The sequence below is a fragment of the Schistocerca serialis genome, chromosome 4 (assembly GCF_023864345.2).
Source record: "Schistocerca serialis cubense isolate TAMUIC-IGC-003099 chromosome 4, iqSchSeri2.2, whole genome shotgun sequence".
Lineage (NCBI taxonomy): Eukaryota > Metazoa > Arthropoda > Insecta > Orthoptera > Acrididae > Schistocerca > Schistocerca serialis.
Genome location: NC_064641.1, coordinates 120131936 through 120159166, shown reverse-complemented (window position 1 = coordinate 120159166; position 27231 = coordinate 120131936). Strand labels below are relative to the sequence as shown.

General features: G+C 42.1%; 1 protein-coding gene across 1 annotated transcript in view; it reads left to right on the top strand.

Annotated features, from left to right (window-relative positions):
- Positions 1-27231, top strand: part of LOC126473928 (U3 small nucleolar RNA-associated protein 6 homolog) — a 128643-nt gene that overhangs the window by 72647 nt on the left and 28765 nt on the right. The window contains exon 8 of the mRNA XM_050101286.1: positions 9589-9784. Coding sequence (XP_049957243.1) covers positions 9589-9784 — 196 coding nt within the window. The remainder of the gene's footprint in view (positions 1-9588; positions 9785-27231) is intronic.

The following is a 27231-nucleotide window of genomic DNA, read 5'->3' as shown; positions in this document are numbered from 1 at the left end:
ATTATTATGTTGTAAGGCTTGTTGAAGCAGTTAGGAGTTATTATATAGTCAGTGGGCATTTCCCCAGCCATACCTATATTTACCTCACTCACAATGTTAGTGTGTGATTCTGGATATACAAATGAGACCCAGTTTTGGCCAGTTTTAAGTCTGTATGCCCCAGCTGCTGCCTCCGTCTTAACCCAAAGGTGAAGTGGAGGCATGTCCAGCATGGCTTCCATTCCAGCGGTTGGTGTGCTGCTAAATCCGTCCATTATGGCTAAGCAGGCCAATCTCTGCACCTTAGCAAGCTTTTTAGCAGCAACCTGCTGTTCTACCTTCTTCCACCACACTACGGCCCCATAGGAAATCCTAGGTCTAACCACTGTGGTGTATATCCAGTGCATACCCCTGGGCTTAGGCCCCAGTTTTTGCCACAAGCCCTCCTAGTACTCACTAAAGTGCTTATTGCCTTGGAGCAGGTACTCTTAATATGAGGGGTCCAAGTTAGCTTCTCATCCAAGGTTACCCGTAGATATTTCACTGTCCCCTTCACAGGTAGAGTTTCATCGAAGAGATTTAGATTCCAACTTGCATGTTGAATATGTCTCTTCGTAAATCGCACTACAACAGTCTTCTTAGGATTAACTCTCAGATCCTGTTTAATGCACCATTTTTGCACAGTGTCCAATCCTCCTTGTGCCATATTCCTGATTGTGTCAGTGAATTTGCCAAGTATTACTATGACAAGGTCATCTGCGTATCCTTGGCAGAAGCATTGTCTGGAATTTAGTTCCTCAATGAGTTTGTTCACCACTAGATTCCACAATAGAGGAGACAAAACTCTTCCTTGTGGGCAGCCTCTAGTGCTCTTAATTACCATCTTTTCATTCATCATGTTAGCCTCTACCTTCCTTCCACTAACCATGGCTCTGGTCCACCTACACATAGTGGTCCCCAGATCATGCACCTCTGCTGCCCTTACCATTGAATCGAAGGTTGTGTTACTAAAGGCCCCCTCGATGTCCAGGAAGATGCAGAGGGCTATTTCTTGGAAGTGAAGTGCTTTTTCCACCCTCCCGACGAGTTGGTGGAGAGCTGTTTCACATGATTTACCTGGTTGGTATGCGTGTTGGTTCAGGTGTAGAGAGACCCTACATAGCCTCCTCTCCCCAATGTATACATTAACCAGTTTTTCCAGTGTTTTGAGAATGGAGGAGGACAAACTGATTGGTCTCATATCCTTGGCCTTGGTATGATCAATTCTACCTGGCTTTGGAATGAAGACAACCTTCACTGCCCTCAAAACATTGGGAATGATTCCTGATGCTAAGCTAACCCTAAATAGGATTCTTATAAGCTTTCCTCCTGCCTGTTGCAGGAGAGCTGGAAAAATTCCATCTGGGCCAGGTCACTTGGAATGTTCCCACCGCCCACTGTATTTTGTTGAAGTTCACACACTCCTTGGCCACTTCCTAGTCCTCCCTTCGAGTGTCTGAGAACCGTTGTCTCTCTGGGGTCACGTACTGGTCTGTGTTATCTGGCAGAGCATATTGAGGAAAGTGAGTTTTGAGGGGCAATTCCAGCGTCTCGTGCTGTCTTTGTATATTCCCCATCCTCCTTCCTCAACGTACCTCCTGGATTAGTTGGTACTCTAGTGAGAATCTTGTGAAGTCTGGCTTTTGCAGCCGTACCTTCCACTTCCTCACAAATGCCTTCCAGGATGCCTCCTTTGCTTGTCTTATTGCAAGGTTGTAACTGACAAGGGCCTCACAATATTTAGCCCATTGTCCTTTGCGTCTCACAATATTAAACAGTCTCCGTACCTGTTTTCTTTGTGTGAAGGGGGGGAACCTGTGCCCAGCTCGTGAATGTATATGGACAAGTTAAAACACTCACTAAATCAGTCAGAAGGTGGTTTAGGACAAACTAGGTCAGGCTCTTCCAGCTAAAGTGCCTGACTATGGACGACTGGGCACTGTCTGACACAGGTGAGCAAGGGTGGGAAAACGGCCTGTGTGACCTTCCTGCACCAGTTGAACGAATGCAGGCAGGGATGACCAAGTGTTTTGACACATGCACAAAATGTGTACTGTGTGGCCACTTGGTAGGTAGTTTATATTAGCAGTGGGTGGCACTCGTGCACTATGGGGCAGGATTGGAACAGCCTGCACTAGAGCAATATATACCACCTGGAAATGTTCATCAACAATGGTCTGGTACCGCACGCCGCGGAATTTGAGTCCCTGCCAGTCTTCATGGAGGTCTCTGTACCATTGCGCCGTAAGCTGTGGTGGCGTGCGCCTCCTGGCCCGCATTTAGAGTGAGGGCGCCACAGTGGAACACGTGGTTGCAGTGGCCAATAGCGGCATCCCCGATCTAGTACTTAAGTGCCTGCCTGTCGCTCAGCCTGCCAGTCTAGGACATATCGCCTTGCATTAGACAGTGTATTGACTTTCGTGTTTTCTTTACGAATGGACGTGGTTGCCTTGTTTGGTTTCTTGACTCTGTTGTCTGCTCTTGTTGTGTCGTAAGGTCCTTCGTTGGTCGTGTCCGTCCTCTCCCGTTGTGTTGTTGTTCGCGGGCCGCTCCGCAGGTCTTGCCGCGTTTCCGTCACTACAACCCTGCGACTGTTCTGATCGCTGTTACAACAAATGGGGCATCTTCCAGTAGGTGATCTAATATGCCATGTAATTTTCCTTTTCTGGTAAGCTGTGCATAACAGTCCATTGTTGCACATAGTTCTTTAAAATTTGGGCAGACACATTTAGATTATGTTACTAAGTATCTCGTACTCTGTTGAGCCATGTTGTGTTGACACTTAAAAACTGTGACCTTAAATTGTATATGTGTATATGGACAAAGGCTGTCATTGATAAGTTACACCACTGTCTGTCCACTGGGAGCTGCAAACCACTTATATATCAGAAATTTCAGTAATTGACTACATCAGGGATTAGCATTATTGCTGATACTTTTCAGCCTTTATGTTTCTGACATACCAGAAACTGGCACAAAGAAGTTCAGATATGCTAATGATCTAGCCCTTGCGGTATACCACAACGAGTTCAAAAGTGCTGAAAACAGTAACTGGTGATCTTAACAAATTACTCTAAACTGGAGGTCCATACTTTCAAGAAGCATCTCAAAGAACTTCTTGGAAATCAAGCATACCAAACAACCTTACCAGAAACTGCAGTACTAATTGGGGAGCATCAGCAAATACACTTAAATCTTCTGCACTCAGTTTAGTGTTTCCTACAGCTGAATATCGTGCTCCAGTGTGGTTGACAAGCTCTCCTGCATGTAAGGTATGTACCTTTCGGTGCAGTCACAAGTATCATGTTGCATAAGAACTGCTCCACCGTATTGGTTTCCAACACATAGACCCTCCTCTGTTAAGAAGACAAGAAGCTCTGTTGAAAGAATATTCCAAAGTAACGAATAATCTACATCTTCACATCCGTGCAGAAATTCCACGATTGACAATAAACTGGCATTGTTCCAGAAACCCACAACTGTGACTGATCAGAAAGCTTGTTGCTAGCAACTTCACTATTGACAGAAAATGGCATGAAACCTGGAGTTCGAATGCTCCACCTGAAGTGCGGCACCTTATTGACCGTCTACAGGGACCCTATGGTTTGAACTCCCATAGCACGAAGGAAGAATATAAATCACATCTGAACAGGACACAGCTTGTGTGCATACAACCTGCATAAATGGGGCAAGCAGCCCAGTCCAAGCTGTAATTTTGGAGCATTGAATTAGACCACCTGACATATTGTCAAGGGGTGTGAATTGACTTTTTCATGGCTACACCATCAAGCCTTAATTAGATAAGAAGACTTGAGATTACCTTATAACAACTAGTTTTAATGTACCATTCATTCTTATTTCTTACCTAATTATGTATCTGACAATATTATGAAAGTGATAGGTTGCTACTCACCATATAGTGGACATGTTGAGTCACAGACAGGCACAATAGAAAGACTACTTAACAAGTAAGATTTTGGCCAAAAGACCTTCTTCTGAAACGAACAAACAAACGACATGCGAGCGCACAAAAAAAAAAAAAAAACTGTCTGGCAACAAAGGCCAGACTGCGAGCAATTGTGCACGATGGGAGAAGCAGTCGAGGCAGTGGGAATGAGGAGGAGGCTGGGAAAGGATAGCAGGGTAGGGGTGAGGGCCGGTAAAGTGCTGCTTGTGGAAACATGCAGGGACAAGGTGGAGAGAGGGTAGGACAGCTAGGTGCAAATAGGAGGTTAGACGGGAGTGTGGAGAGGGGGTGGGGGGAGTGGAAAAGGAGAGAAGTAAAAAGACTGGATGTGTTGTTGGAATAGAGGGCTTTGTGTGCTGGAATGGGAACAGGGAAGGATCTACATGGGTAAGAACAATGAGGCCAGGAGGGTTATGGGAACATAGAATATATTGCAGGGGGAATACCCACCTGTGCAATTGATCATGACCTTATAATACTCCCTTCTGAAAAAGGATCCGCCACTATTGTTTTGAACTGCGAGTCTTAACTGACATAAGGACTCTGCCAGCTATCAGAGGTGTTCACCTACAAACCTTGCAACAGTGATGCCGTTCCAGAAATCCAACAGGATCTCAATCTCTTACCAAATCATTAGGCACATAACAGAACCTCTCTTCTGAGACTCTGCCTCTCCTCATACATACCACTCCCACCTTCTACATGCTTCCTGAAGTCCATGAACCCAGCCACGCAGGATGCCACATTGTGGCAGATTACTGTGCCCCACTGATAGGATCTGTGCTCTAGTAAACCAACATCTTCAGCATATTACCACAACCTACACTCATGTATAAAAGACACCAACCATTTTCTCCACTAACTCTCCACAGTTCATGTTCCTTTACCACATAGCGCCCTGCTCGTGACTATTGATGCTCCTCTGTGTGCACTAACATCCCTAATGTCCACAGCCTTGCCGCTATTCAACACTACCTTTTCCCGCACCCGATGGATTCCAAACCTATAACCTCCTTCCTAGTCACAATGACCAACTATATCCTCACCCACCAATAGTTTGAAGGCCTCACCTGTTAATAAATCCATGATACGGCAATGGACACTCACAAGGCACCATGTTATGCCAACCTGTTCATGGGCTATTTAGAGGAATCCTTAATAACCACACAGATCCCCAAACCCCTCACATGGTTTGGATTCATTGACGACATCTTCGTTATCTGGATTGAGGGTGAGGACACCTTATCCACATTCCTCCAAACCTCAACACCTTCTCCTCCATTTGTTTCACCTTGTCCTCAACATAACAAGCCACCTTTCTCGATGTTGATCTGCACCGCAAAGATGGCTACATCAGTACCTCTGCCTATATCAAACCTACCAACCACCAGCAATATGTCCACTTTGACTGCTGCTACGCATTCCGTACCAAGAAGTCCCATCTGTGCAGCCCAGCCACTCGCGGCAGTCGCATTTATAGGGCCTCACTGAGGCCTTCATTGACAGAAATTACCCTTCCAACTTTTTACAGAAACATATCTTGCATCTGGTCTCTCCAGCCATCCACAACCTTCAAAAGTCCCACTGTCCTACCACAAAGGAGCATTTCCCTTGTGACTCAGTACAACCCAGGACTGGAGCAACTGAATCTCATTCTCCGCCAGGGTTTCAGGTACCTCTCGTTGTGCCCTGAGATGAAGAATGTCCTACCCACTGTCCTTCCCACCTCTCCACAGTGGTATTCCACTGCCCACCAAAACTTCACAATTCCTTGTCCATTCTTGTTCGATCCTCACTCCCACCCCCTTGCTTCATGGCTCATATCCCTGTAATAGACCTAGATGCAAGACCTGACCCATACAATACCACTTACTCCAATCTGGTTGCAAGCATCACATATCCCATCAAAGGCAGGGCTACCTATGAAAGCAGTCATGTGATCCTCAAGCTAAGCTGCAATAACTGTGTTGCATTCTATGTAAACATGATAGCTAACAAGCTGTCTGTCTGCATGAATGGCCACCAATAAACTGTTGCAAAGAGACAGCTGGACTACCCAATTGCTGAGCAAGCTGCCCAATACATTTTCTTCAATGACTGTTTCAAAACCCGCACCATCTGTATCCTTCCTATCTACACCAGCTTTTCCGAATATGTGCAGTATATCCTACGTTACCATAACTCCCCTGGCCTCAACCTTCGTTAGTTTCTGTCCTTCAGTTAACTATCCCCTTCTCTGTTCCCACTCCGGAAGTCACAGCCCTCTATTCCACCAATACACTCACAGTCTTCTTACTTCTCTCCTTTTCCACTCATCCCCCTCTGTCCCCTCGCCCTCCGTCTAATGTCCCGCCTGCACTGAGCTGCCCTGCCCTCTCCCATCCTTGTCCCTGTATACTCCCACAGGCGGCACTTTACTGTCCCCGCCCCCACCTCTACCCTGCTATCCCACCCCCTCCCCGACTTAGTCTCCTTCTCACCCCGATCACCCAGAGACTCTCTCTCTCTCTCTCTCTCTCTCTCTCTCTCTCTCTGTCTGTGTGTGTGTGTGTGTGTGTGTGTGTGTGTGTGTGTGTGTGTTTCAAAAGAAGGCTTTAAGCTTACTTTTTCAGCAGTTTTTTTGTCATGCCTGTCTGTGACAAGTGTCTGCACTACATGGTGAGTAGTAGTGAGTCCTTTTCATAATACTGTCATTGTTTCATTCTGTTATTTATGTATTTACAATATAAGGAAAAGGATATATTGCTGCTCATCATAAAGATGACATGTTGAGTTGCAGAGAGGCACAACTTAAAGGCTGTTACATGTTAAACTTTTGGCCAGAGCCTTCTTCAGAAAGTAGCTGTCTATTCTTTTCCTAATGTTGTTGATATTTCAACCTGAAGTTTCCATTGTTTTATTTGTGTGTTTTTATGTAATCTTGATTGTTTCGTGTGTAGTATTACATGCTAAATACTAATAACTGCTTAAACAGATGATTAGCCACTACGTTTTCTGTGCCAGACGTCTGATACAAATCAGTTGTGATTTGAGAAATATACTGGTGGTAATGAAGTTGCGGTGATGAAGCTTTCTCATTCTTCTGTTTGAATGCATAAATTTGTTGGGCATTATCTATGTAGATAGAAAATGTTCTTCCTTTGAGCAGGTATTTGAAATTAGTAAATAAATAAATATATCAATGAAAACGATCAATTTTTGAAAATTTGATGTAATTGGATAGATAACAAATCTATTCACCAAGCAGTAGCAGAACACACATATAAAGTTATTAAATATTCCTCTTTTGGATCTGCAGCTCTTGTCTTTCTTTCCGTGTGCAGTCTTTCTTTCCGTGTTTGCAGTTAAATTATTGGATATAGATTCCATCTTTTATGCTAAAACATAGTTTATTTCCTTCATTCTTCCTTTCTTTTCTCTTTTTCTTCAGTGTTTTTGGATAAAAGGCAGAGCTTATATACAATAAAGACATTAAAGTTGGCAATCTTTCAGAGCCAGTGGCACCTTCTTCTTGCAGAAGGGTTGAAGGGGAAGGAAGAGGGGTGAAGAAATAGGACTAGAGAGATCTAGGAAAAGGGGTAGAGTAAGGAAAAGTCACGTAGAACCCAAATCAGGGGAGATCTACCGGACAGAATGAGAAGGAAAGACTGATTATTGGGGCTGCATCGGACGAGATTTCCTTCTCGTCTTATCCAGTAAGTCTCCCTTGACTCAGGGTTCTGGGCAACTTTTGGACCCTCCCCTTTCCCTAAATCTTAGCAGTCCTTTTCCTTTGGCACCCTTTGTTCCCTGTCAATACTTCTGCCAGGAGGAGGAGCCACTGGCTCCGAAAGCTTGCAAACTTTATTAACTTTATATGTGTGTTCTCCTGCCGACACTTGGTGAGTAGATTTTTTATCTATCCAATCACATTATATATAAATACCTAGAAATTCTGTCTTAAATTGAGAAGTACTTCTGGACTAAAGAAAACTTTTCTCAAAAGAAACCACCGAACTTGCAAATTCCATTATGTTTCTGTTGTAGTATTCCTCTTGCTGTGAAGTTGATGCGTCCGCAAAAAAAAACTTGGGCAATTTATCAGTGTGGCTTGGGCTAGATTTTCCTTGCTTTTCTCAAACTGTTCTGTTGTCTCGAAGATCCAGTTGATTTTTGTTTTGTCATTCTTCTTACTTTCCTTCAGAAGAGCTTGCTTTTGTGCAGCACGTTCTTTATGGTGCCAATAGAAGTTAAGTGTGCTAAGAAATGCTCGCAATTGTTGCGCAGTTTCTGAACAAAGTGTCTTTACAATGGTTGTTTCTCTCTTCAACCCTGATTATAAAGATGTTCAAAAAGTGTGTTTAGATGTTTTAAGTGTTCTGCTTTCAAAATACTAAATGCAATCAGGGTCCTATCTATGTAGGCAAAACAGAAATCTAATCCTTGCTGTACTTTCTTAATAAATGTTTGAAAAGTGCTTGGTGCAGTCATTAATCCAAGTGGCATAAAATTAAATTCATAAAGGCCTAATAGAGTGATAACTGCTATTTTCTACATGTCTTCTTCCTTAGACAGATTTTGGAAATAGGTTTTTAAGAGGTCTGTATTTGAAAATATCTTCTTGCCATGAAGGATTAAGTTGGCTTTGTCAGTCTGTGAAATTGCTTAGATGTGCGGGAGTGTACACGTGTAAATGGTGATAATCAGCACAAACTCAACAATGACTGTCTTGTTTTGCAACCATTTGCGAAGAACTGGTCCGCTGATTTAGGCAGTGAAATAAGTTTATGGATTGTAGTGTAAGGATAATTTTTTTTTTTTTTCCCCGCAGTATTCAGTTACTGTGCTTGCAATCTAATATGGGTTTCAGAAGACTGGAGCTCCACTATATGTTGGAATGGAATACATAGCATCATGTTTAATCTCTTTCTGCAGGACAGTGTTTTCTTAATGCTGAAATTTTTAAATTTCCAAAAAATTGCAGGAGATATGAAAGGAATTGACTGTCTCAGTTGCTTCAGTGTGTGTTACAGTCCCTTTAACTTAACGAATCTCTTGTGTTGACATCAGTTAGAAGGTGAAAACAGGAAAAGAAGAGAAAGAAAGCATGGAGATGTGGTGCTGCAGAATAATGTAGAAAATTAAGGCACTAATAAGGTAAGGAATGAGGAGGTTCTCTGCATAGTCAATAAAGAAAAGAACACTAACAAGAGGAAGGGGCAGGATGTGTGTTAAGACATTGGGGAGTAACTTCCATGACACTAGAGGTTGCTGTGGTGGTAAAAATTGTAGGAGAAGACAGAGATTGGAACATATCCAACAAATATTTGTGTCGCATGAGGAATTCATGGTGCGTGCATCAAACTAGTTGAAAGCCTGATGACTCATTTAAAAAAAAAAGAAATAAATAGAAAATAAAAATAAACAAAGTAACAGTCTGACCAGTTTCATACAATTTAGCGAAAATATCTTCCCAAAATCGATGAACATGAAGTTTTGAACTTCTTGGAAAAAATACTTTTTAGTCAACTGTTCACATTTTTGTGTGTTCCCAAACACATTTATTGTTTAAATTGGTACAAGATCATTGTTTGTATAAAATATCATTTCCCACTGCTTTGCAGACGTTGTGTCGCCGTGTATGATGCTGCCGTAAAACAACTGCCGACAGAGCGTATGTGGTCTCTGTACATAGAAACAATGCAGGAACTCGCTCAGGAGGCGACTCCTTTGCCGACTTTCAAGCGGAAAATGCTGCGTAATGCTTACCAGGGTGCACACAGTGCTGGAAGAATGCAGACAAAATACTATCTTATGTGGGTGAGTACTCAATATATCATGCCCTTCTTTATATTACGTTTTATAGCTACACAGGGTGCATTGGCCATTACAGGGGGGTGGAAGAAGTCTTCTTTGGGTCATTGGCTTCACCTTCAATTTTCCCATTGTGCATCTCCAATTGTGTATCCATTGGGTTGACAGAGGCTACAGGAGTCCGCTGGAGGAGTGGGTGGCTGCTGCGGTACAGATGACGTCCTTGGAAACTGTTTATAGTCACAAAAGTTTAGAGCAACAGATAAATGCCTGACAAAGCCCTTGTCATGTGGCGTAGCAAACTCAGGTGTTGATCTCTCAGACCTTCGTAGCAAAGCTTTGTGTTCCCTTGAAGTTGTCAGTAGCCATGACACTTGACGTGGTCTGAGCATGAGGGACTTCGTATGGTAAACATTCCTGACAGCACTGGGCAAGGTGCCGTTGCAGCAGAGTGGTATGGCCACATGAGGGGGGGGGGGGGCAGTGGCAGTGGCAGTGGCAGTGGCAGCGGCAGCGGCAGCCTGCCCCAGCCGTGGTAGGTGATGTGGTGTAGACATCCAGGGAGCAAACCCTAGCCAGGCGTCTGCCACTGGTAGGTGCCACAGTGGCTCAGTGGTTAAGAAGGCCCCAGTTCGACTCTCGGCCCATCTATTGGCAACTGGACCCCCTGGCAGTCAGTCCTGTTGAGGTGATGGAGCAGTAATGACCTCATGGTGAAAGGACTATGCAGCTGTGCTGGCATGACAGCAGGTGTGTATAGGACTTAAGTGGGAGCTTGTAAGAGGATTGACAGGTATGGGACAAAGACTAGCAGAGCTTGAGGCCTCAATTACTTTATTCTCTACGTACTGCAAGCACTTTATGCTCTACCAACTAGATACTACGAATAGTACAACATGTTGTACATTTAATCAATAGGAGATAAATGTACTATCTTTATTTCAAAAATGTCATGTACAATCAATCATGACATCAAATTTACAGAGTAATATGAATTTACAGCAATAATTAGGATAATAATAGCTCTATCTCTGTATTATGCAGCCTGTTACTATTTCATTTAATAAAATACGTAATGTGAAATGTATATGGTAATGTTACTTTTGAATGGAAACATTAGGAAAGTTACTCTGTTTCACAACAGTATTTCAATTTGCTTCCAGGGAAGGATTTAAAAGTGGGAAGAGATAAGGTTGTGGCCACAGCTGCGGTCTCGGAGGTTTGTGGCCGTGGAATATATATAGAGTATAAAACCCACAACTGGTTTCCTCCATTATAAGACTATTTCCACTGCTATGCAGTCCTGTGGGTGTGGCACAGGCCTGTGCTGCCCTTCTCAGGCTGTTCTTACTACTGACTGAGGGATGTTACGCAACTTGTTTAAGTCATATTTTACCTTAAGGATATGCCGTAGCTGCTATTGTTATAACACTAATATAGTGTTGATGGCTATGTAAGCTCAAGTTCCTAGCTTGTTCTACATTTGGGAACAGCACTGATTTTTTTTTTTTTTTTTTCCTGCGGGTTGGTAGCTTTGTAGGTAAGGGTGTTCAAAATGGTTCAAATGGCTCTGAGCACTATGGGACTCAACTGCTGTGGTCATAAGTCCCCTAGAACTCAGAACTACTTAAACCTAACTAACCTAAGGACAGCACACAACACCCAGCCATCACGAGGCAGAGAAAATCCCTGACCCCGCCGGGAATCGAACCCGGGAACCCGGGCGTGTGAAGCGAGAACGCTACCTCACGACCACGAGATGCGGGCAGGTAAGGGTGTTAGGAGTGTTAAAAAGGACATGGGGGATGAGCCCCACATGCCTAATTTCAACATGAATCACTTCACTTTCACCCTCACTGCTGTATCCTGCTTCCTTTCTACGGGCTGTTCGAAAAGTCTCTCCACAGTGCTGTATGATTGTTTGCTGTGATTGTCATATGCTGCACTGAATATACCGAAATGAAACTCGGTAAAATACAAGTTATTAATTTATTGAATATTCATTTTTACTTACAAATTTTCACATTAAATGTTGAAAGTGTCCCCCCTGTTGTTGAATACACAACTCAGTTCGTCTAATCTTGTTTCCAAACACGAGCTGTAACATTTCTCCTGTAACAGAAGCAGTGAAAGAGGATATCACAGTTTTCAATTCATCAATGGATTTTGGACAGTTTGTATAGACAGTTGCTTTCGCTGCACCCCAGAAGAAAAAGTTAGGTGGTGTTAGGTCAGGCAATCGTGGAGGCCAAAGTCCCTGTGAAATTATGCAATCACCAAAAACATCAGCAAGCAGTGACATTGAAACGCCATCTTGTTGAAAATAACTGTTCAGTATTTCACTTAACACAAGTTCTCTTATGAGTGGGTACAGAAAATCACTGCAGTATCGTTGTGCGTTGATCATTTCGTTGAAACACCCAGGCAGGCAAACAATCATATGGCACGAGCAGCTAACACTCATACGGCACTGCGGAGAGACTTTTTGAATACCCTATACTACACCTTCAGTACATATGATATGGATTAACAAGGGTACGTGCACTGCACCTGCGGTATTAGCACAACATAAATCTCAAAATTTGCAGTTGTCTAACAAATATTATGAATCTCAGTAAATTTCCATATATAAACTTTCCTTTTATTAAATATGCCTTCTTAAATAATGGTAATCAGAAGGTGTCTCTACCTTCACATTTCATTCATTTGGATCATCATTGCTTGCGTTAAAATGACTTGGAATCAGAATAATTCTTACAACTGATTCCAGAACTAGTGATCACTTTCTATGTGTGACGCTTTGGTACTATCTGGTATATTGTATAGATAACTAATTACTTGCATTACAAGTTTTTTAAGGAAACCTAAATTTTCATAGATTATATTGGTCGACAAATTAAGATCCGGAGATGTAACTGGTTGCTCAGTCAGCAATATAGTATTTTCTTGCTATAAATTGTTTCTGTTTTGTTTTATGTAATAAAATTAATGTCTTTCCTATGCATTTATTTACTTCTCTTCCAAATAAATCGTTAAGAATTTTTCTCTGTGTATCTTCAGTCTTTAAGATGAATGAACTGACTAGAATATCTTGTGGTTTCAGTTTAGAAATTGCTTCCTGATAACATTATATCACACTTCATTTTAGAAACCTATGTGCCACCACTAACACACACACACACACACACATACACACACACACACACACACACACACACACAGAACTGGTAAGTAGTAGTAAAGCCTTGATGTTTATGAGCAAATGCTTCTGACTAATTAGTAATGAACCTTTGAACCAAGGTATTGTCAATGAGTGGGCAAAATTAATGCTGTAATATACAACCAATAAACTATTGCATTCCAAAATTTGTTAGTGCTAGCAATATACCCATCATCTCTAATTCCTATTACTGAAAGCGAAAATAAATTACTTTCTTACACCAATAAGATACCGAACAATTCTTTCAGTGTGTGCATATTCTATAGCTCTGCACATTGAACTGTAGATTCTGACAGAGTGTAGCAAATTCCTACACTAAATAATTATTGCAACACTAAACCATAAATAATTTCATGGAACTGGAACACTAATAAAAATTTCGTGAACTATTTAGATCAACCAAGCTCTTCTATGTTGACTGTTCCTCAAGAATAGTTCAAACCCGACTGACTTAATCCCATGTTAAACCATTTAACAAACAGATGTAGAGTGATGTTATTACTTTTAACAATTACTCAATTTTTATTTGGCCTTCAGCTCTACTTCTCGTGGCTGACTGGTATCAAAGTAGTCTTTGCCACTCAAACTCCTTGCACTGTCTGTGCACTGTAGATAGCTTCTTTGCTGCTGAGATATGAATTTTGGCCCCACATCAGCATTGGTACACTAGAACATATGGTTTGAAAAGGCACATATGAGCAACATAATACTAACATCAAACCCAAATTTAATACATCTTATCTATAATGGGGCCACTACACCAATATGTTAAGACAAAACAGACTACCATGACAACACTTCAAATAATAAAATTTAATTTTGACCCATTGCAGTTGGGATCTGCTTGAACAATACAACAATGATTGAAGGGGAAGCCATTGAGAGTTTTATAGTCTTGCACATCAGTATGGAAACAAGAGTCTTCAGATTCATCAAACACTGTATCATGCCAGATGGTAAATGAGAGAGGGTGTTTGCATTGGACTGTTTGGCTGTCGGTCTGTACATGATTTCATGCAGATAATTTGACGGAATCAAAGACCGTGTTGCAGCTTCAGTGCTGTTCATGGTGGGAATGGTGTGAAAGGAATGAAAGACAACATTGGTGGCTTGTGGTCTGTCACCAAGTAAAGCTTTCTCCCATATACGTATTCGTGGAATTTTGTCACACCATAGTTAATAGCTAGCACTTCCTTTTGTACCTGGAAATAAATTCACTGGACCGTGGCCAAGAGCTTGATGCAAAAGCAATCAATCTGTTCATAGGTCCAACTCTGTGCGAAAGCACTGTACTGATCCCATACGAGGATGCCTTGATCGCTATCATGACTGACTGAATGGAATCAAAATACATTAAACAACTGTCACTCAACAAATCTTCCTTCAATTTGCTGAAAAGTTGTTTGACACTCCCAAGTCCATACAAAATTAACATTTTTCTTGTGTAATCTATGCAATGGAGCTGCAATTTGCACTGTGTTTGGAATGAAACAAATGTAGTAAATGAGTTTTCCTAGTGCTGCTTGAAATTCACTTGCATTGCAAGGTGCTGGGTCACAGATTGCAGTTAAAAGAGACTGCAAATGGAGGATTCCCTGAGTGTTGATTACATGGCCTAAGTACTCAGTCACTGCCTGAAAAAAGAAAATGAACACTTGTCTTTGTTGCAGTAGAGACCAGCAGCAGAGAGAACGTGAAATAAGCTTCTCAGGTTAGAAAGATATTCCTCAGTAGCATGACTTGAAACCACAGCATCTAAATAATTTGTATATGAAGGTATTGTAGCAGTCAACTGTTAAAGATATTGCTGAAAAATTGCAGATGCTGAAGCACAGCTGAAGGGCAAAAATAAAAACTTGAATAACTTCATGTGGGTGTTGACCACAAAAAAATTTGAGATTGCTCGTCCACTGTAGACTGCTGATATGTGTCCCATAAATTTATTTTAGAAAAGAAGCAACTGGCTTCTAGCTTAGCCAACAGTTCATCAGGTCATGGTAATGCAAATGAATCAATCACTGTTTGAGGATTCACTGATGACTTGAAATCAGCATACTATCTTAAATCGACCAGATGGTTTCCTGGTGTGTACAAGAGGAGATTTCCACTGACTGGCCTCTACTGGAGCGGTTATGCCTATGTCCTACCAGGTTAACAAATGTTAAGTCTCTTGATCTCTAAGTGCCTGAGGGATGTGTCTTGCCGAATAAAATCAAGATCACGCATTTTCTTTCATTGTAATATGAGCCTCAGAATTGTTTGTTTTGCCTAGGCTTTACTGATTTCTGCACAGAATTTTCAAATAGTGTGCTGAGGAACAGAAAAATTTGCAGAAAGTACAGTGTACTGAATGTGGAGCTGTAGAAGATCAAAGAATAAATATCAAAAAGGTTTTGTCTGTCTTTTGAACACAACTCTGTGAATGAAACGGTCTTTGTAACAGTGCAAAAAGTGCCAGGCAGGCTGCAAACATCAAAAACTGGCTGTTATAAGCTGAGTGTGTGTCTGTGGCATGTACCATTTATGCTTTCCCATTAGTTCATATGTGAGTCTGTTCAAAATAGTCACTGACGCTCCCGTATCTAACAGCATGTGTACATTGCAATTAGCAATCACCAAAGTGACAAAGTTTGTTTGCTTGATGCTGAACATGAGAACAGTTCTGAGACTATTTCAACTGATTTTGACACTTGACTTGACACCGTGACTAGCACTACAAGGCTTTTAAAGTACATCATTGATGTTCATAGACTGATTCTTGGAGTAAGGAACAGATTGCTTGTGTGACTTTTACTTTTGCAAAAACTCTGATTTTACGCATCCATGCTTGTCGCACTGAAAACACTGTGCGTCACAACAGAGGCATGCCTGCCACTTGTGTGATGTGTATAACTGAGGGCAAGATTTAAATGCCGCACACCATCTACCTAGCATGCTAGTGATGTTGTCTACGGCACTACCCTGCGTGTGATTTGGAATTACATGGTGCATGAACTGGGTGCATGACCTGTTTGGTATTGACCCTACTTTGCACCACAAAATGTGAGGAAAGTCAAATTCTAGTGCAGCACTATCATACGAGTCCTGTGACTCGATTAATTCTAACACTTGCTTCAAACTTGGGTCCAGATACTTAAATATATTTTCCTCCGATTCTAGACTTGGAGACATTCTGGGGATAGCCTCTTGAATCATTGTATCGCTGTAATATCTACCACATTAGACACATAGTACGAGGGCTATCCACAAAGTACATTACGTTTTGGAATTAAAAATAAATAAAGTATTGGAATTTTTTTTTATTATATACAGATGAAAGCCACACTTAAATACTACTTTCTACATAGTTGCCATTTAAATTAAGGCACTTATCGTAGCGATGGACGAGCTTGGAAATTCCTTCGTCGTAAAATTTGGCCGCCTGCGCCTTCAGCCACGTAATTACTTGTCTTTTGGGACAGAAAAGGTGTGATTTTTGTGGATTTCCTGGAAAGAGGCACTACAATAAACTCTCAAAGGTATTGCCAAACTCTGCACAACCTCAGAAGAGCAATACAAAACAAGCGCAGGGGAAAGTTGGGCTCAAAGATCTTGCTGATTCACGACAACGCCCGGGCCCACACGGCAAATGCCACTCGTGAAGTTCTCGAATCTTTTAAGTGGGAGTTGTTTCCTCATCCGCCGTACAGTCCCAACCTGGCACCGAGCGACTTCCACTTATTCCCAGCAATGAAGAAGTGGTTGGCTATGCAGCGTTTTGATGACTACGCACAGCTTCAAGAAGAGGTAACCACGTGGTTGAAGGCGCAGGCGGCCGAATTTTACGACGAAGGAATTTCCAAGCTCGTCCATCGCTATGATAAGTGCCTTAATTTAAATGGCAAATATGTAGAAAAGTAGTATTTAAGTGTAGCTTTCATCTGTATATATTAAAAAAATTTCCAATACTTTATTTATTTTTAATTCCAAAACGTAATATACTTTGTGGATAGCCCTTGTATTAAAATGCCTCATCAGACCTTGTAAATTGGCTACGTGTTGTCTGTAAGTTTGGGAAAGTTGTCTACATGATCCGAAAAACTTTTAACAAACAGCTACCACATTCACTTGTTCATCAAAGTACCTATCTACTGCAGTGATTAAGTCCTCATAGCCTACACTTTTGGGGCAGGCAGTGTGTAAAGGTTTCCATGTCAGTCTGTAAACTGTGACGCCTGCTGTTGCCAAAAAGTAGGGTTTTCTGTTCATACCTTGAATATGATGTGCAGTGAAGCGTATGTCAAGCTTAGCTTAGTATTCAAACCAGTTTTCCTGCTACATGTTGAATGTCCAGAACTGTTTAACACAGACAGGCGGTGCATGTTGTGGTGCCGCTTAGGGTGTTGTGAGTGACATTAATAGACTTGTTTGGATTTGCGTCATAGAAAGGTTAGAATGTTCTGATACACAAAAAAGTTAGTATAAATACAGTTTGATGGGCAAGCACAGTGTTTGTCCAAGAATCTGTAAGAAACACTCACTATCTTTTTTGCCGTAGTGTTGCTGTCTGAGAAATGCACAGATCAGCCAAATAACAGGCAAATGGAGCACCAGCCTTGGTGTCAATGTAGTTGTATCCTGTAGCGATTCACAGGTTCTAAAGGCAGAAAGCAGAGAATGAGAGACACAACAGGCACATGAAAATCATTTACTTAACTCAAAGGGCTGCAAGTACACGAGTCCTGGCAGGTCCAGTAATAATACCCAGTGTGTCCAAGTCCATAGTCAAATCTTTAATCCACTGTGGAACAGGCAGAGAGGCTTGAGTACTTGCAGGCATTTTTCACAATACTGAAGGGTGCACAATGCTAGCTAGTGGTGATCTTATCCACTTCAGAAGCAGCGCTGCCTGCATAAGCTGAGGAGGGAGTGTCTGTGGGGCGGCCGTCAGTTGGCAATGGCGTGTTGTGTGTGACTGCCTCTGGCTGTGGTACTAAGAGTGTCTGGTGCCACCCTATGAATTATGAATAGATACCTGGCATTTGGTATGTGTGGGTTGAATGATACCACAAAGACATCTATCTGCCTGAGCTAGAGTCGTTAGATATAAGTGAAATAAAGAGTTGCAAGAACAAGAGTGCTGTCAAGTCCAGCAACAATATCCAGTGTGTCCAAGTCCATAGGCAGATCTGTAGAATAGACAGATAGCTTGAGTACTTGCAGGCATATGCCTCAATACTGAAGGGTGCATGATGTTAGCTATTGTGTATTTTCAACTCTCGCCAATTACTTGAGAAGAGAGTAAACATGTCACCCCTATCAGTGATGTTCCATTGTGTCTACCAGTATCCACTCTCCAGTTTTTTAATTGGATGTTTGTTGCAATCCTGACACCAATAATCCTTCAGGGCATTTTCTGTTTCTTTTCCACAGCTGCATTGTACCTAATAGTGATCTCTAAGGAGTATACACTCCAGGGGCCTCATGGTTCTTTTGAGAGTTCATGCGTGGTGCACACAAGGCCCTGAACTATTGCAGCCCAGTTCGTCCTTCCCTAGCTGCTTTTCTTTCCCAATGCCTCTTCCTCCCCATCCTTGCTCCTACCCAGCTGCCCCCTCCTTCCACTCTCTGTCTTATCACTTATGTCAACCTGGCTAGCCACCTGGCTTCATGTATTCCATGCTGTATTGTTCCTCTTGCCTTCTCTCTTTCATCCTAAAGCAATTTTGGCCCACCCTTTGGGGCTTGACCTCCACTTCTAAATGTCCCGTCTGTGGTGTGAGCCATTTGGGAAAGAGCTCCCTCCCTAGCGTCTGTCGTGGGTTCCTCTCCTCCCCTTCCTTTCCCCTCTTTCTCCCCCGCCGTAGGCCCCCCCCCCCCAACCCCGTCCACTAGGTCACCAGCAAGTGTAGCCAGCCTATGTAGCGAGACTGTACCCATCTGGCTGAGCCCCCTGACAACAGCGGGATCACATTTCTGATACCTGAGCTGTTGCCGCCCCACTAATGCCAAGGAGTCATTGCTTATCATCCCAGAGCATCGGAACTCCTGGCAATGGTTGCCATGCCAGACAAGCCTTGTTTTGGTTGTGTGGAACCCATGGGGAGAGCCCCTGGTCAGAGGGGCCCCGTATCAGGGAAGATGCTTTGTGCATGAAGCATAAAGGACTAAAAATTTTGCCATTCTCAAATGGTCATCTCTTTTAATGGTAATAGATCATTGAATGGTGCTTCTTATGACCTTACAGCCTTCTCTTCCCTGGCTTCACCGTGCGAGGGGGGCCAGGGTTGCCAGCGCGGTATGAAACACTTTCCCCACTGCCTGGTCTGAATAAAGACAGACAGGGAAACTTTCACTTCTGCAAAGCCTCTTTTTTTGAGAATATCAAGGCCAAGTTTGGTGGAGTGGAGTCTCTCAGTAAGATGTGGTTTGGCTCCCTGGTGATCAAAGCTGCTGCTGCCTCCCAGTCTTCAGCTCTTCATTCTTTTGATCGTCTTGGTGCCATCCCAGTGTCTTATTACCCCTTTCCAGTCTCTGAATATGGCCCAGGGAGAGATTTTTCATGGGAACCTCGTCCTTAAAACTGATGAACTCTAAGCTGATCTCAAACACTGCTGCATTCATTTTGTTCAACATGTGCAGGAAATATTCTGGCTTTTGAGGGAGATATCATCCCAGAGGAGGTCAAGGTTGTGTGTTACCAGTGTGATGTGGAGCCATATGTCCTGCCACCCAGTCAAGTGCTTTTGGTGCTTGCTTTTTGGGCACGTTTTCCCAATGTACGGCAGACCCTCTATGTGGTGACTGGACACCCACCCCGTGGAGGAAGCCCCTGTTTTCTGCCATCCATGTGTGTAAATTGTCATGGCGCTAACTCTCTATGCTTGTCAGATTGCCAGAATTACAAGAAAGGAAAGAAAATACAATAGTATAAGTTCCTGGGCCGTCTATCGTACATTGAGGATGTCAAAAATGGGACAGACTCCACCTTGTGTTGGTGTCTTCTCCTTTTGCCACTGTTACATCCTTTCCCTCGCCAACCACTCCCTTACCCCAGTCCCGCCCCCTCTCCTCTCCCCCTCCCCTGCGGTTTCCACATCCTCTCCTCCGGATGCTAATCCCCCACCCTGCCCAAAGAAGTGGCCCTCCTTCTTGATGAGACTCCCTTGCAGGACCCCTCCCCTCCATCGTGTCCTAATCCGTAGGCCTGCTAGCACAACTTGGCCATGGGATGCATAGTCTGTACGCAAGGTCACCAACTGTCTTTCAGTTCCACAGTTCCAGGTCTTGCAGAAGCCTACTCTTCCTCTGTGTTCTGCCCTCCTTAGCCTCCAGGGGAAGAGAAGAAGAAACATAAGTCCCAGGACAAGGCCGCCACCCCTCAGTGCCCCCTGGAGGTACTTACTATCACCCCCCTCATAACCTCAGTCTGACATCTTGTTTATGGATGTCACCCCATCATTGGTGGTGACGGATGGTGACACAGTGGCGTGATTGGGTCCAACCCTTTTGCCACCCATTTGTATACTACTTTATGATCGTTCAGTGGAACTGCAGTGGCTACTACCATAACCTCCCAGAGTTGCAATCCCTTATTGCCTTTTACTTGGCTGCCTATGTAATTCTCCAGAAAACTCATTTTATTGGTACTCACTCACTGTCTCTTTGTGGATTCCATGTTGTTGGAATCGGCTTGGCCCTTTGAGGGCTTGTGGTGGCATCTGCATGTTGGCAAAACCATGCGGCAGGCCCTTGGTTGCTATGAAAACACTGTTAGTGGCACGACACAGGCAGCTCTACGTCATGGTGTGCACATGTCAAACCGCTGCCGCCTGCCACGCTGTAGGTCCGCTCCGCCAATCACAGAATGCACTGAGCGTGACGGCCGGTACGGAACCCCAGGCTGCACGAACTTTCACCGAAGTGCTGCGGCGGTCATGACGGCAGCTTATCATCCAATTTCAAGGAAACTGTATGGTGAAAAAAAATTGATTCTTCTGCATCTTACAGGCCGATACCCTTGCTCGATGAAGGACTGAATTTCTTTTTGTTATTCATTGTGGTTGCTTTCTGTCTCACTTTTATGTAAACAATTACACAAATTTTATTGAGTGTGCAGAGGTAAAAATGCACGCCTGGACTTAGCATATAGTTCATTTTAGGTATACATTACTGCATAAGAAATTTAGCCAACATTCTGCCCGACCAATACTTTGCCTTGCTTGTCGGAAATCATGTGGTTGTATCAGCCCCAAATTTCATGAATGGTTGAAGAAATCGAAATGTGGTTTTTTGAAAATGATAGCTCGTAAAGTGTCATGTATTTCGTCGCATGATAAGCATGCAAAATTTATCTATCTATAGAGATGTGAAAGTAACTACAGTTTCTCATAATGGATTGATGATTTTTTTAAATGGCATTTAATAGCATCTGAAATGAGAGTTACAGTGACATGGAACATATTAATATTTACAGTATTCTATATTGATCTACAGAAGTTAAACTGAAACTAATTTGCTGGTATGTAATTCACTAAGTATCTGCAGCTATTGATTATTTCATTTTGTAAGTAACAAACGCGTATCATGATGCAATGTAATTTAATTGCTCAAGACGTGTTTCACCTTTTACTTTGAGACATCTTCGGTAGCTCAGATGGTAGAGCACTTGCCCGCGAAAGGCAAAGGTCCCGAGTTCGAGTCTTGGTCGGGCACACAGTTTTAATCCGACTTTAAATCAGTTATTGGTAAAATATCTGCAGCTTGTGACAGAAGAATAATTGCGCTCCACACCAATTAACGCAAAGAACATGAAAATTGTGAAGAAAAAATTTTTTAACGTGAAAATCAGCTTATGTCTCGTAAGTGAAGTTATAGTGCAATCACATGAGAGGAAACGCAGATGCCAGTCAAATACTCAATTAACTGCAAGCAATCACTTATTCATGTAAAAAAAAGGACTTGAACTGTTTCATAATCTACAAATATCGCAAAGATTCCACTGGAAAATTATGTGAATAGTTTTCAATATCCATGAAGTCTCATTGATCCCCGTCTTGCAAGTAGTTGTGAAGGACCAGTCATTATTGGTTTGACAGTTACCACTTTAGGCGTTATAATGGAATTGCCGATTCCATATTTCGTTGCCAAAATGATGTATTTATTTTTTGATTAACCTGCTTTCTCCGACACAAACAGTAACTAAAAATAGTTTCATATCACGTTACTGCACTCTTTAATATGCCTGAGAATGGTCACATGATATTTGAAGTCAGCAGAAAAGTCTCCACTGCACAAAAAATGTATGGCAGTATATGTACAACTGCATTACGATACATGTGCCATCGATGATTTCTATGTAGTTGGAGAACTGCCACTGCATTCGAAAGTCATGGATAATGTGTAACCAATCATTGGTTGTTGTTTCACAAAGGAATATATGTCTTATGGAAAGTGCTACAAATGGAAGGGTGACCAAAACAGTAATTCAACTTTATCATTTGCTGACAGTCTCCATAAGAAAACTGCTTTCAAGTTTTTTAACTTTTCCTTAACATAAGGCTGTTTGCGGAGAGTAATAGACATACATACACGAATACATCACAAGTGTATGTGCTGGCTGCTATATTAAACAAATATTCTGGCAATAAATATGCAACTGGCCTACCTAATGAAAGGTAGTGTTATTTGCTGTTGGGCTGCATTAACAATAAATATAATTTGTCTTTGTGTTGATGCAGTGTTCCACAGTAGTCTATCCTGTGTAGGCCTCTTCATCTTCACATAGCTACTACATCCTACACCCATTCTAATCTGCTTACCGTTGGCAAGCCTTGGTCTCTCTCTACAATTTAGCTTCCATTACCAAACTGACAATTCCTTGATGCCTCATAATATGTCCTGTCAACTGTCCCCTCTTTTAGACAAGTTGTCGTAATTTCCTTTATCTTCAGCATTCTTCTTTATCACTAAGTTTTGAAGGCATCCATTGTCTTCTTGACAGAACTCTTCATCGTCCATGTTTCACTTACATGCAAGGCTACATTCCACACAAATACTTTTGTAAAATACTATCCAATCATTAAAATTTATATTTGATGCGAAAAAATTTTCTTTTTCAGAAACACTTTCCTTGCTGTTGACAGTCTTCATTTTAAATCCTCTCTACTTCTGCCTTCTCAATTACTGCTTTTCTTTCAAGCCATTGGAGTCTTAGAAATGCAGTTTGGTTTCTGTACAAGTTGTAGATAATCATGTGTATGATGTGTATGTATATGGACTGATACATATTGGTAAATGTGTTACGTATCTAATACTGCGCACTTTGCTTATCGAGAATAGGCACTCCAAAATATGCTACTGGTGACAATTCACGTTTCTTATAATAAAAAAATTGGTAAATTTATGAAGAATTACGTTGAGGAAACATTCACATTGTTAGGAGTAAATTCCCACGTTTTAGTAAGATTTCATTTACCACTGACCAAGGTAATAGTACATGGAAGTCATTGCAATCCTTTCAGCACTATGCATGCATTACACATTTTGAACACGGTCCTGAAACTCGTGTTGGATGACGATTATTAGATAAATGTGCTTGGAGTGGTTTATCCCACAACTTATGCTGCTCGTGTTTGTTTCATGAAGAAAACTGGTGACACGAATTAGATATAGAAAGTTTGAAGCAAGAAATGGAGAGTAAGTGGAACAACTTGGTTAGAATTCTACAGTATGTAAAGGCAGTATGACAAAATTGGGGAACTACTTCCGGAGAGAGAGGTCTCTGAAAAACTTACATGTTACAACAACGGTACTGTGAAAGAACTGGTGATATTTTTAGAGCTATTCAAAGATGCAATAAAGAATGCTGGAAGGTAACAAGTTTCCATTAGTTCAGTTTGTTTTGTTATTGGTGCACAGACTGGAAGTCATTGTAATACAGGGCCTGAAAATACAGAGGTACATACGGTTAAATTACTGTAGATACACCATGTATCCAGAAGTGAAAATTGCGCTTAATTGCAAAAACACCAGTTTCAGTGTCATCTGCATTTTGGCAGTAAAATAGAATGGTCGTATTATCCTCTATTAACTGTAGATAGTACTAGTGCTGAAATATTGCTTCTCCAGCTTGCAAATGAGAAAGACGAAATTTTGATGTACAGAATAGTGCCTAAAGGAAAATTGAAGAGACCTTTGGAGAAAAGAGACCACTTGTATGAATATCAAGAGCTCAGATGGAAAACCAGTTCTAAGCAAAGAAGGGAAAGCAGAAAGTTGGAAGGAGTATATAGAGGGTCTATACAAGGGCATTGTACTTGAGGACAATATTATGGAAATGGAAGAGGATGTAGATGAAGAGGAAATGGGAGATACGATTCTGTGTGAAGAGTTTGACAGAGCACTGAAAGACCTGAGTCGAAACAAGGCCCCAGGAGTAGACAACATTCCATTAGAACTACTGATGGCTTTGGGTGAGCCAGTCCTGACAGAACTCTACCATCTGGTGAGCAAGATGTATGAGACAGGCAAAATACCCTCAGACTTGAAGAAGAATATAATAATTCCAATCCCAAAGAAAGCAGGTGTTGACAGATGTGAAAATTACCGAACTATCAGCTGCAAAATACTAACACGAATTCTTTACAGACGAATGGAAAAACTAGTAGAAGCCGACCTCGGGGAAGATCAGTTTGGATTCTGTAGAAATATTGGAACACATGAGGCAATACTGACCGTAAATCTTATCTTAGAAAATAGATTAAGAAAAAGGCAAACCTACGTTTCTAGCATTTGTAGACTTGGAGAAAGCCTTTGACAATGTTGACTGGAATACTTTTTCAAATTCTAAAGGTGGCAGGGGTAAAATACAGGGAGCGAAAGGCTATGTGCAATTTGTACAGAAACCAGATGGCAGTTATAAGAGTGGAGGGGCGTGAAAGGGAAGCAGTGGTTGGGAAGGGAGTGAGACAGGGTTGTAGCCTCTCCCCAATGTTATTCAATATGTATATTGAGCAAGCAGTGAAGGAAACAAAAGAAAAATTCGGAGTAAGTATTAAAATCCATGGAGAAGAAATAAAATCTTTGATGTTTGCCGATGACATTGCACTTCTGTCAGAGACAGCAAAGGACTTGGAAGAGCAGTTGAACGGAATGGATAGTGTCTTGAAAGGAGGATATAAGATGAACATCAACAAAAGCAAAACAAGGATAATGGAATGCTGTCGAATTAAGTTGGGTGATGCTGAGGGAATTAGATTAGGAAATGAGACACTTTAAGTAGTAAATGAGTATTGCTATTTGGGGAACAAAATAACTTGATGATGGTCGAAGTAGAGAGGACACAAAATGTAGACTGGCAATGGCAAGGAAAGCATTTCTGAAGAAGAGAAATTTGTTAACATTGAGTATAGATTTAAGTGTCAGGAAGTCGTTTCTGAAAGTACTTGTGTGGAGTGTAGCCATGTACGGAAGTGAAACATGGACGATAAATAGTTTGGACAAGGAAAGAATAGAAGCTTTCGATATGTGGTGCTACAGAAGAATGCTGATGATTAGATGGGTAGATCACATACCTAATGAGGAGGTATTGAATGGAATTGGGGAGAAGAGGAGTTGTGGCACAACTTGACAAGAAGAAGGGACCAGTTGGCAGGACATGTTCTGAGGCATCAAGGGATCACAAATTTAGCATTGGAGGGCAGCGTGGAGGGTAAAAATCATAGAGGGAGACCAAGAGTTGAGTACACTAAGCAGATTCAGAAGGATGTAGGTTGCAGTAAGTACAGGGAGATGAAGAAGCTTGCACAGGATAGAGTAGCATGGAGAGCCGCATCAGACCAGTCTCAGGACTGACGACCACAACAAGAACAAGAACAACAACAACAGAATAGTAACAATTCTGTTGTCACACTTCCGATTATTGGAAATGGTGTCTGTTTCTGACAGAAATGAGGCATTAAATACTGTGTGCCAAATTTGTGATGAAATATTAGTGTCTGATAAGCTAGAACAAAATTATAACGTTGACATAATATCTTACTCTTTTTATATATATCCACACACTTGTAAATATTTATTTATGACTGTTGAGAGAGTGTCAGCAGCACTCAGCAGCCAAAAAAAAAAAATTTTTTCGGAGTGACTAGATTGTGAGTCACATGAACCTAAATCTGCCGATAAAGTTGACTTGTATTTAACCTGAACGGGTTGTTGCAACGATGAAGATCCGCTTGAGACGAGAAAGCATAAATTTATTTTCTCTCTCTCTCTCTCTCTCTCTCTCTCTTTTGTTTTTTTTTTTCCGTATCAAATTTAGATAGATGAATGTTTTACGTCCCTCCCTCAAATGTAATAGTGAAAGAAATTTCAGTGTGGTTTGGAAAATTATCTTGGATGGGCGAAGCAAACTTGATCCGAATCGAGTTGATGCATTGTAATTATGCCAACAGGAAATAATTTGGGGATAATTTTGTTCTTGTAAGATTTATAATTTGTTTGGTGGTCAAGTTCACATGTGTACAAATGAATCAATAAAGCAAATGGTATTAAAAAAATAGCAGTGTGACTTTTCATTATGAGACCGATGAAAGTAGGTAGCCACATAGTTTTCTGTGGCATAAAGCGTGCTATTTTTCCTTATGGATCATAGCAGTATCACTATTAGACGCTACCACCCAGGAGTATGCGTCTACAGATAACTAAAGTGATGTGAGTGTAGATCCATCAGCTGGTGGGGGGTATGTCAGAAACGGCACCAGCCTGGAGACACACAGAGCTGCTACTGAAACGGTCGCTACAGCAGCGTAACAAGTGCGCCAAACTGAGCGGACCTTGCCCTCCCCTCGGCGCCTCATTCAACCACAGCCTGTCTGCTTCAAGTGTTCGTACTCGGGGAGCCGTGACTGAGCACGGTGGGTTCAAGCGAGTATGAGTGAGCAGAATGCCCAATTTGCAGACCTCTGCTTGCCTCCACTCTGGTCAGGTTCTCCCCGTCTGTTCCCTCCATTTTGTCTGGTCTGTTGTGCTGTTTGTTTCCTTTATTCTTGTGTCTTCTTCCCTCGGTGTTGTCCTTGTTGTATCGTGATAATGGTATGAGGTGGGTGCCTAGACGGGTCAGTGACGGTACTGGTGCCCCACTGTGCATAGTGTTCCTTGGGCACCTTTGCTCTCCCCGTTTTCACCCCTCACCCCTCCTGTTCTTTTCTCTTCCTGCTGCACTGACGCCCCGTTTGCATGTTACCCCTTCCCCTCG